Source organism: Dioscorea cayenensis, chromosome 18 (genome assembly GCF_009730915.1).
Source record: "Dioscorea cayenensis subsp. rotundata cultivar TDr96_F1 chromosome 18, TDr96_F1_v2_PseudoChromosome.rev07_lg8_w22 25.fasta, whole genome shotgun sequence".
NCBI lineage: Eukaryota > Viridiplantae > Streptophyta > Magnoliopsida > Dioscoreales > Dioscoreaceae > Dioscorea > Dioscorea cayenensis.
This window is the reverse complement of record NC_052488.1, coordinates 18,429,666-18,440,953: the sequence shown is the minus strand read 5'-3', so window position 1 is coordinate 18,440,953 and position 11,288 is coordinate 18,429,666. Positions and strand designations below refer to the sequence as shown.

The window sequence follows — 11,288 nt, the reverse complement described above, 5'->3', positions numbered from 1 at the left end:
CTAGAATAATAATTTAGTATTTAGTCAATTTTATGATTGACTAAAAGTAGTATTTAATAAGATTATTTTATGATGCATAATCTCCCAGTTTTTCATAATCTAATAGAAATAATATTCATAATGCAAGTAGTATGTATCTTAATAATTACTACTATTTTAATTAAAATTTTCTTGGTTGTAAGAAAAATTTGTACTACCTTAAGATGTGAACTTTTCATAAAATAGAAAAAGTAACTTATTAAAATTCCTAGTAGAATTAACTGTGCACATTTTAGACATAATCCTAGCATACTAGTAAAAACTTGATTTTAAAATGGATGCTAAAATAGATTTAATCCTTAAAAAATTAAATAATTTAGAAACCTAATTATTAAAATTAGAAACAATCTTGTCCATTTATTTTATGTAAAAAATAATATAAAAAAAATAATAAAATTAATATAAATAATCTATGCACCCCAAGTAAAAAATATACAAATAGGATATGATAAAAAAAAAAATTAAAAAACCAATAACTTCATTTAAAATATGGACAAAAAAAAAACTAGCAAAACCACCTCAATATTAGATTAAAGTTTCCAAGAAACAAATGAATTAAGATAAAAACGGTGGAAATGAATGAATTATTTTAAATGCATTTTAAAATTCAAATAAAAAGAAAAAGAAAACTTTATCACTTTTTTATTTCGGAAATTGAAGAAAAGATGAGAAAGCTTATCTCATTAGACGAAATGATTCATGTCTCACTCCTAACGAAAGTAAGTAGCTGATAATGAGATATAATTGAAATGAAGCTTTGCTGGGAAACCATGTAGATTGTTGTTGTTATTTGATTCTAATAACAAAGGTTAAGATGTGTGATTGTATTGTTCCAACCACTGTAACATGTATGTTTAAGTTACTGAAATTAGAAAAGAACTCATCTCCTTGGGCACCCTCAATTCTTGGTGTATAAATCAACTATATAAAGAAAAAATAAAATAAAATAAAAAACTATATATATATATATATATATATATATATATATATATATATACACACACTAAAGGAACCAGGTTTACAAAAGACCACATAGCTTCTCAATGCACAGAAAAAGAATCTACCACAAGCGAAGCACACGAAGGCTGCCATTTGTGTAACCTGCTGCTATTTTGTTGCCTTCTCTATTCCAAGAAAGATTATAACGCCAAGGATCACAGCCACTACAGAACTTCACAATCGTCCCATCTTTGACTTTCCATATCAGTAAACATTGCTCTGATTCACTAGCTATATAGTCACCATCCGGACTAAACTCCATTTCAATCACAGGCCCCTTAGTGCTAAAAGTGAAATAAATTACTATATCAAAATTTGCTTAACTATGTACTGATGTATCAGTCAAACATTTAAAGATCAGCGTACCGGTGACCATTGAAGGAGTAAAGGAGTTGCCCTCGTGCGCCATCCCATATTTTGACTGTTCCATCATTTGCGGCACTGACATTTGACAGGATCATGAGTCAAAGAAAAGATGTGAAAATCAAGGAAATTTAAAAAGCACTGGCATTTGATAGGATCATATAAAATAGAACAGCATATGGAAAACATGTAAATTTAGAGAATTCTGCTCAAATATTAGTCACAGACATCTCCAAGAAAACTCCATGATTTTCTTTTGATTTTAACAATTTTTAATGTTCTGTATATGCATTTATTCTGCTGAGTTTATTTCAGATATTAGAAACTGTGCAGGTAAATTTGCCCATACAAAAGCTGCTCATCATAAGTTTTGGCTGTTTGCCAATTTCCATCTACAATGTTCTAATATTAGCATTGAAAATGAAGTCCAAGTAATCTAAAGCCAAATCAGAACAGATGCACTTCTAGCAATAACTGTCTTGTGCTCAATCATGAGTTTAACTAATGCTTGAATTTCAACTTTTCAAGCATGTGCAGAAATGCATCTTTGGACTTTGTCCTACTATTGGTTATGAGCAAATGCATTGATATTGTCTAAACTCAAGAAAAATAAGCTAAAGATGTTGCATTGTGTTCAGGCCAAGTATCACATTAATTAATGGTAACGATGGTATAAGAGGCAAGGCTTGTAAATGTGACAGGGAAAAATGGTGTAGAACAGATGTGCATGAGGAATAAACACCACAATAAAGTTGAGTGAAGGTGTAATACTTCAGAAAGGAGATATGAATATGAATTAACAAACAGTAACAAGAAAGACATCCAAAAGCTACCACAAAGAGCAACAGATGCATTGACAGCAATCATCATTCAGTTGTTGCAATAGCCACCAAGAAATTAACATCCATTTATATAGTTATAGAATTTTAACTTCTACCTGCTTAAATATCTGAGTCATAAAACCAAACAGAAATCTCCCAAAAAAGAGAAGAAAGAAAGAAAGGTTAATGGAAGTGCTAGACAAAGTCACAAAGGATGGCCACAGAGACAATACAAGCCGACTTTCAGATAACAAATATTTTTCTTCAATTAGTTTTGAGAGCTTTCACTGGGCTTTTCAATGTTAAACTAAATTTTAGACAAACACCTAGCTTGATAAAACTCTTGTATAGACCTTCCACAATCATACAAAATCATATTTCACTCAATAACTTAGTGCCCATCTTAAATGCTGGGCACAACACATCATTTAAGACATGGAGTAACAGTACAGCATAATACAAAAGATACAGTGAAAAAGTTAACATGATGTACCTAGCAAGCAATAACTGCTTATTGGGGTTGCTGGTACCTGGGCCAGTCCAGCTCCATCTAATACTGTTTATACCCTGAAAATGCAGCTAAATAAGTACTTCCACTACGATCATTCAGTGTAAATAATAATGACAAGACAAACCTCGCAATGCATCAGATTATGTAGACTTTGGTCCTGTTTCAAGGTCCAAATCTGGGAAAAAAATACAAATGCTGAAATATACCACTTGAATAGCCAACAAGACAAGACAAAACAAAAAGAAAAGGGAAAAAGACGAGGCTGGTTATATTATGATTAGCCTGCACCAAATACCATAACAGAAACTTCCATATAGCCCTCAAGATTAAAACTAGATAAATTAAAGAAAAAGTCAACCGAAAACATAAAGAACAGTCAACTCCACAATGTTTCGCTAATGTGGCTAATGTGGCTTGGAATTATTAAAAATAGCAGCATTATTTTTATGGAAGAAAGGTTGCTTCATTTGCCACATTTCTTAGTTAAGTACACTATAGCAAGAAAAATGACATTCTTAATAACAGATCCTAAGATGGCAAAATCAGGGTATGGGCTTCAAGATAAAAACTATGGGTACTGAAAGTAACACCAAGTGCACAAAGAATTTAAGTCTCTTAACTACAGAGCAACTATGAAATTAAAAAATTACACATAAACTCGTGCTTGGCTTTTTAATACACCACTGCAAAAACGAGGTTTTGTGCGCATGAAAAAAATCCTGACATCAACCAACAGTAAAAATCATTGCTTTGTTCATGATTGTATTATTTTTAAATTAACTTCACTCTACCAAATTTGAAAATGTTAAGTTCAAACAGTACATGCAGGGTCTAATGTGTGAGGACAGACTTTTCTCTGTGCTTTAGTCTCAAAATCCAACAATGAATGGCCTACTTAACCCAAGATTATATTTTTCAAGCATAATAGGTGTCCATAGTACACATCCAATAGCAAATTAAAACTCTATGCAAGTTTTGTATTTTGTACGGTATATATTAGAATATTCAAAATCATGCAACTTGACTTAAGATCAGAGGACTAATTCATTTGAATAGTGAAACATCCATAGGCCAGAAAACTTCATAGAGTAAAACAATTGCCACTTTGATAAAGACTGGCTACCTTTATAGCCCCATCATCAGAGTATGAAGCCAATAAAGTCCCAGTAGGATCCCATTTGATACCACTAATATCATCCTGAAATTAAATCACCAATGCAAGTCAAACTTTTGAGGAAGGGTATAAACAGTGACCCACAGAAAACAAAGATCATGAGCATTTTTCAAATGTAACCATCTATGACTAACTGTAAGATGACAAAATATGCCTTAATGCTCTGCAGTCTTAAGAACTGCAGCAACAAGCGCCATAGGCATATCACCAATGCATTTTTGTTTCAATTTTCTTTCTACCAGAGATAAAGGTAAAAAGTCACATAACATGATTAACCTAAACTTCCATGAAGAATTTATCCAATAAAAAAATCACAAAGTAGGCCAACAGGATTTACAGCCTGAAAAATATCATTCAGAAAATGAGATGGCCTTAAGCCAGTCAGGCCAGAGCAACAGGTCCCAAGCCAAAGGATGAAAACAAATGAAGTCATCACACAAGTGGCATATACATAAATATAACAAAATACTTTGAAAGAAATCAAAACTTACAATTCAGTTCAACACATCAAGGTTATTGGAGTCAAATTTCAAACTTGAGATTACAAATACCACATGGTTGAAGATTGTTTGTCAAAAGGAAAAGAAAAAAAAAACAAAGGCACTTAATGGCATGCATGTCAAAGCTCATTTTGCTGGCCAAATGACATTCAAGCATACAGAACAGAACTATGAAAATTGCTGAGTAAAAGATTCATGCTATCACTAAGGGATAAAACAGATCAGCAACAAATTATTATAACTTAGGAATGTCTAATAAAAATTAATCTAAAAAATGTTTATATCATTTGCTTATTGAAACTTGATGTCCGGTAAAAGTTATAATTGGCTGAGAATCTCCAACGTTCCAAACAAAAATTTTGAAGTCCCTTGAGCATATTGTAAATGAAGTATTGTTTCTCCATGCAACAATAACAACAGGCAATAATTCTGAAAAAATAAATATTATGAGCATGACTATATTTAGAGACTTCTAAAAGGCAAGCACATAATCTATTTATAAGAACTGAATCAAGTTTCACCTAAATCAAATATTAATTTTTGCTTAGGCTTCCACGTTATTGTGTCCCATATTATAAATTCGCTTTCATAGCTTCCAATTAGGAGAAGATCACCTTTACTGTTCCATGCTATACACGATATAGACTCTTCATGTTCGTCTAGTGTCTTGTGTAATTCACCTGTGGCATCAATGGCAACAAAAGAGTATAAACTGTGCAAAATACACAGGTTGAGGCACTTTGTGATACAAGTGAAAAACATACTTAATGTCCATGAATATTGCATAAAGCAAATGTAAGAAACACTTTAATGATGGGTTTAGGTATTTGTCTTATTGTACTTAATGTAGAAAGAATCAAGTAGTTTTAATGGAAGGAACTAAGTTAATTGTATTCAAAAGAAGTTTTCAAATGATAGTTCAAATATCCCCACTTAGCATAAAAGCGGCTATGATTTGATCGCATGTGAAATAATCAACACAACGTCAAAAGAACGCCTTGACAAAAAGGAATGCAAAATAATCAACACTATATTATTTTAGTCCATATTGATGCAGGTATCTATTAATTTTCTACTGAGGTAACTTCATTTAATAAAATACAACAATATGCTTATGTATTCCTTTAGTTCCATATCCATATAGTAATTTATAATTCATTATCATGGACAGCCCCTCAGGAACCAATACTAAAGACATTTATTGCAACAAAAGCCAAATATAACTCACTTGTGTGGTGAATTTAAAGTATGCTAAATTATATTACTCGTACAGATGTACTTATGCATTTATTTTTTTGAAGTAACTCCATTTAGTAAATTATGAATGTTTATAATCCTTCGTAGTTCCATAATTCATATAGATAATTTTTCTTCGAGGCATGGATGATCCTTCAGCAACCAATAAAAAAGATTTTTGCTAAATAACAACCCTAAACAAAGTTGAATTCCTCATCCTTCTTTCTGTTACAGAAAAAGATTGATGAGGAAAAGATCCTCTCATGAGATTGCATTCTTCGGTTCCTCTCAAAATCATAAATTGAGAATATGGTCTCTTAGGCATGTTAGTAGAAAAAAAATATAAGTCTAAGCACTATTTTAAAACCACCAATATGGAAAGAGAGGATGCAGACAAATTCAAACAAAGATCGCAGCAAAATTTTCTTTAAATTGAGCAAGGCTGGCATATCATGTAGCCATCTTCCATAGGACAGCAACTTACCCCATGAAAGGTGACAACAAGTAGCTCTGACTTTAACACAAGTGAATGTATAGACTAACGGACATAGCTCTTCAATATTAGCAGGTTTCTGATAAGCCATTGTGCAAGGAAACAGGAAAATAGATAATTGGCATGGCAGTATTTAGAGGGATTAGCCATTGTACCGATGAAGGCTGAAATACCTATTTCCTATCTTTATAAAATAGTAGTAATTATAATGGTTTCGAATCAGCCATTTCATAAGAAAATAGGAAGACAAGATATAATCACCATCAACAAAATACTAAATGAAACTACTTTATCAAGGTTACAATATCTCAAATTCCAACATCTTCATAATCAGTTTAACTTCTTTCATTTAGATACAACAAGTAAGAAGCAACTAACCATTCTTACACCAAATACTTGCCCACCCATTCGTTGAACCTGTTGCAAGTAGTTCCCCTTCTCCCTGAATGACAAGTATTAGATCAGTACGGTAGTTTACTGCAAGTTAAAAATCACCGCTATGCAATAAGAATAAATGACAGGTGATTGAATTCATTAAAATCATTTAGTTTGATGACTGCTGAAAAATATTATGTCCCCTGCTCAAAGGATGGAAAGGGTTTACTTTAGTTCTCAGAAAGAAAATTATAATATTCATTAAAATTGCAAGAACATGGGGATCAATAGAAAGAGACAGTGAAACTCACGTTCCAAGCAACTATGGTGTCTGGTACACTTAGCTCACAAGTATTTGTATCAGAAGATTCAGAACGAATAAGAAAATGCACCCTTGGAATTGAAGCATGCATATTGGAGAAGTCATTTGAAATTTTCCATATTTGCGCCGATGCATTTGAAGATCTATTAGTTAAAAATAAAAAAATAATAATAAAAAAGTGAAGTCCTATAAACCAAACCACCAAACAAAAACAAGGTTAACATGCTTATCTTAATGTTTTCTAAAATATCCTTAAGTAGATTAAAACATCATTAGCATAATTGCACAAGTAGTCATGCAGCTAAATCCCATAATCATGAAGAAATCTTAAGATATGAGGGTTAACATTCCTATGTCAACTCATGTTGGGTAACTTCAAATTCAGGTTAGACACTGATCATAGTATTTTTTTTTGCTGATCTTGCTGTTTGCATATTTTTAAATGTTGCTTATATACCTTTTAGTTATGGGATTATGAGTTATAGACTTAAAGTTTACATGTTCACAATTGATATCAAATTTGCAGAAGGTTCAGTTTTGAAAATATTGTAAAACAAACTCAGACAAAGAAATGCTTATATGACACTCTTTGAACAGATTGTAAAAGAGCATGTTGAAATAAAAAAAACATACAAAAATAACCAATTTCATAAAGATTACTTATGTTGAACCAGCCTTAACAGTCATGTGCATTTTCATTTTTGGTCGCAATAAAATTTGAAACAACTTTCCCAGTTACCTAGCTATTGTGTTGTATATCCAAAACTAAACAGATTCAGGATCTCAATGCTGTTAAATTAGTGAAACTTAACTGACAAATATTCAAATAACTGGAATGCACTAATGACAAATGCATATCAAGAGTAAGGAATTCTTTGGACATTGTGTAGTGAGTTGCTTGCATAACTTGAAAACAATGAATCAGCTCTAGGGAATGGCATAAGAACAGTCATCTATAAAGTATAATTACAGGAAGCTATTCATTGATAAATCTTGCAAATAAGCAAGTGGAATTAAGAGAAATGGCACATATATATCTATATATATAATAAAAAATAATAAATGATAAAAAACAATGATCAACATGTCAATATGATACACAACACTAGTATAAGGAGTTTTGGCTAATTCAAAGAGTTAATATAAAATAAAAGCTCTAAATGAGAAGAGCATATTGAGAGGAAACTATACCCACCCAATTGCTAGAAGAGAATCTGTTGGACTCCAAGCACATGAAGAACCCTAAAATAGGAAAACAAAGGTATAATAAAAATTTATCAGCAAATTAAAAGTATAATTTTTTTTTTTGGGTAATATTCTTGCAAAATTGAATTGATCGAACCTCTAAACTATGTCTTGCCGAGACAAATACATCTGCATTAGAAACTTGATGAGTCACTAATGGCACACTAGGGATCTGACCCATTAATGGAGGCCCTATTAGAGGTACAAAGAGTGACAATATTCAGTATAAGATGCATAAAACATGTGAGTGACAACACATCTTTGTCAAGATTAATGACGTAAAATATTCAAAAGTGTATGAAAATCTATAAAATAAGCAAAACCAATAATAATAATAATAAATAATAAATAATAACTCTTGACCGAAACGGTCTCATGATCAGGAAGTAATCCACTCATAAAACAAGATTGGTGAGTTAGATTGCCTCTTCACAATATAAATGAGAAAGGCTATCTATCAAATTAAGCAGGAACTAACCACCTTTGCAAGTTAATCAATGGGATTTTCAGAAATATTTTGTTTCTGTCGTGATAAATAATACTTCAGAACAAAAGGGATATGAGCAAGAATGTAGAAAGAATGATATACATTTTTACCTTTATAAACAACAACTTCGTATTGGTTTGACTCTTGGTCTGACACATCATAGTCAATATCTTCTCCATGATCAATTGCATTTTTCTTCCTATCTTCAATGATTTGTGATAAGCAGCTACCCACATTAATTGTGATAATATCCACAGGGTCAAGGCCACAACACTTGATGAAAGAACAAAACAAACGAAACACAAATCATAAGAAACAAAGATGCCAATTTTAACATTTTAGACAAAGTGCAAACTAATCCCGCGTAGGGTCGCAAAAATACCTACAGCATGCAAATTTGCCTTCGGTTGTGCGTATTTAAGACCATCTTGCACATACGGAAACAGAGTGCCCTTCGGAGTTGCACCTTTATCTATATCAATATCGTTGATATTCTTAATCCCTGTCTCATTTGCAAGGTTAAGGTTATATGCAGTTTGTGGGAAACCTTAATCAACCAAGAATTACCAAAGTCATCATCCAAAATCCAGAAACACACAAGTAATCTATATTCCATGCTAATATATCCCCAAGCACACTCAGACAACAATAAAACCCAGAAAAAACTTGCAAACCAAAAAAAGAAACAAACAGAGAAAAATCCTAAAACCAACAACAAGAGTTCTATGTTCACATCTTACAACAAGGATCAAGTAGAAGAAACCCTAGGAACTAAATTCATCAAATAAGGATCCAGAAAAAAACACACAAGAAAACAAACATAGGTCTCAAGTCCAGGAACAAATAAATAAATAAAATTAAACCCAACAATACCTTTTTCCTCAGGGCATTGGACAATGTGGAAATTGCGCAGTTCGGAGGTGAGATCGCCAATAGTATCATCGTTAGGGGGACGATTGGTGGGAGGAACCACAGCGGTTCCTTGATTGTTAGGCTCGCCGGCGGGGAACGGCAGAGGAGGCTTTACGTTTCCTGGATCAAGGGATTCTGGTTCCCATTCGATTTCCATGGCTCCTTTTCCTTCGTCGATGATGGACCGATTCCATTCCGGTTCCATCCTGTGTGACTCGGTTCCGAATCACAGACTCTCGGTTGCAGATCGTCAACAAATAATTACTCCAAGCCATGTTTATGGCTAAGGAGCTTTATTTATAGTTTTTTGAAGTTTTATTGAAAAACAAAATTGAATGAAAATCATGAAAAAATAATAAAGGATAAGTCCCAAAAAAATTTAAATAATAATAATAATAAAAAAAGGATAAATCCAAAAAAAAAAAGAACAAAAGATTAAAAAAATAAAATAAAATTTAAAAAGAATAATAATATCTGGAAAATAGAGACCTGAGTTTTTTTTTAAAAAAAATAGACTTTTAAAAAATATCTGAAAAAGGTTAACAGATTTTTAAAAAAAAAAATTTTCAACAAAATATGTGAAGGATTCTCCGGGAGACTAAAAATTTAAATTTAACATATATATATATATATATATATATATATTTTAAATAATGTAATTTTTTTAATTAATTACAAAAATAGGGTTTTTAAAATTATTTATGGAATTAGGTAAAACGTCCAATTTTTTTATTATTTATTATTTTTTTGAAATTTTTATATAAATTTTTATTTTAACTTTTTAAATGTCTTTAATTATATTTTTTTTAATTATTGGTTTTTCACTTTAACCCTTAATTTTTTTTGTTATTATTTAAATAATTTATTTGTATCTTGATGAGAAATATATCCCAAAATAGGGTTCATTTGAAGTGATTATCACTTTCACAGGATTTCACAGAAGCTAGAAGATATAGTTGGGGATCAGCATATCTAGCTACCTTATATAAGTTTCTATACCATACATGTAACAAAGACATGAAGAATATTAGTGGATCAATGATATTACTCCAATTATGGTCATGGTATAGAATTTCAAGCATATCTCCCCAAACTTAATTGAATGTGTTATTTCCCCTAGCCCACATGTGGCTTTTTTTTTTTTAAATAATGTAAATTTTTTATTTAATTACAAAAATAGGTATATTTTAAATTACGAGTTTAGGTAAAACGGAAAGTAGGTATATTTTAATGCACGACACAATAGGGTTCATGTCTTTGTTATATGCACGGTACAGAAACTTGTATAAGGTAGTTAGGTATGCTAATCCCGAACAATATCTTTCTGTGAAATCCCGTAAAGGTGGTAAGCACTTCAAATGAACCCTATTTTGGACATATTTCGCATCAAGACACAAATAAATTATTTAAATAATAACAAAAAATGAGGAGTTAATATGCAAAAAAAAAACCTATAATTAAAAAAATATAATTAAAGACATTTAAAAAGTTAGAATAAAAATTTATATAAAAATTTTAAAAAAATAATAAATAATAAAAAAATGGAAAACGAGATCAATGCTCCCGCTTTAAAAAAAAGTAAAAAGTTGAAAACGGGATCAATGATCCCGTTTTACCTAATTCCGTAAATAATTTAAAAAAAACTTTTTTTAATTAAATAAAAAATTGCATTATTTAAAAAAACCCCAAAAAGATGTAATTCAATATAGATTTCAAAATAATTTCAAAACAAAATCTTATTACCACTTGAAAGAATTTAATGGGAATAATCACTATAAAAAACTAGGATCTTTTTAATTAAAAATTTATTT

At 31.0% G+C, this 11,288-nt stretch overlaps 1 protein-coding gene across 2 annotated transcripts; it reads right to left on the bottom strand.

Annotated features, from left to right (window-relative positions):
• Window positions 1-803: 803 nt before the first annotated feature.
• Window positions 804-9,758, bottom strand: LOC120282110 (WD40 repeat-containing protein HOS15-like). 2 transcript variants are annotated; one of them, XM_039288858.1, is made up of 14 exons: window positions 9,439-9,758; window positions 8,952-9,067; window positions 8,676-8,838; window positions 8,176-8,270; window positions 8,029-8,075; window positions 6,823-6,976; window positions 6,515-6,578; window positions 4,929-5,087; window positions 4,709-4,836; window positions 3,857-3,931; window positions 2,858-2,908; window positions 2,716-2,789; window positions 1,405-1,479; window positions 804-1,322 (listed from the first exon to the last, which is right to left on the bottom strand). In XM_039288858.1, exons 1-14 carry the CDS (start codon window positions 9,680-9,682, stop codon window positions 1,100-1,102), a joined length of 1,668 nt encoding a protein of 555 aa, XP_039144792.1. In that variant the 5' UTR covers window positions 9,683-9,758; the 3' UTR covers window positions 804-1,099. The 2 variants fall into 2 exon arrangements, with proteins under 2 accessions (XP_039144792.1, XP_039144793.1); XM_039288859.1 differs by lacking the exons at window positions 4,709-4,836; window positions 4,929-5,087; window positions 6,823-6,976.
• Window positions 9,759-11,288: the final 1,530 nt, after the last annotated feature.

Excerpts from the sequence above, each read along its gene's own strand:
- LOC120282110 (XM_039288858.1), bottom strand. The coding sequence starts at position 9,682 with ATGGAACCGGAATGGAATCGGTCCATCATCGACGAAGGAAAAGGAGCC. Across the intron at positions 8,271-8,675 it reads CGAAGTTGTTGTTTATAAAG|GGCCTCCATTAATGGGTCAG; the intron begins GTAAAAATGTAT and ends TACCTCTAATAG. Across the intron at positions 2,790-2,857 it reads ATAATCTGATGCATTGCGAG|GGTATAAACAGTATTAGATG; the intron begins GTTTGTCTTGTC and ends CTGCATTTTCAG.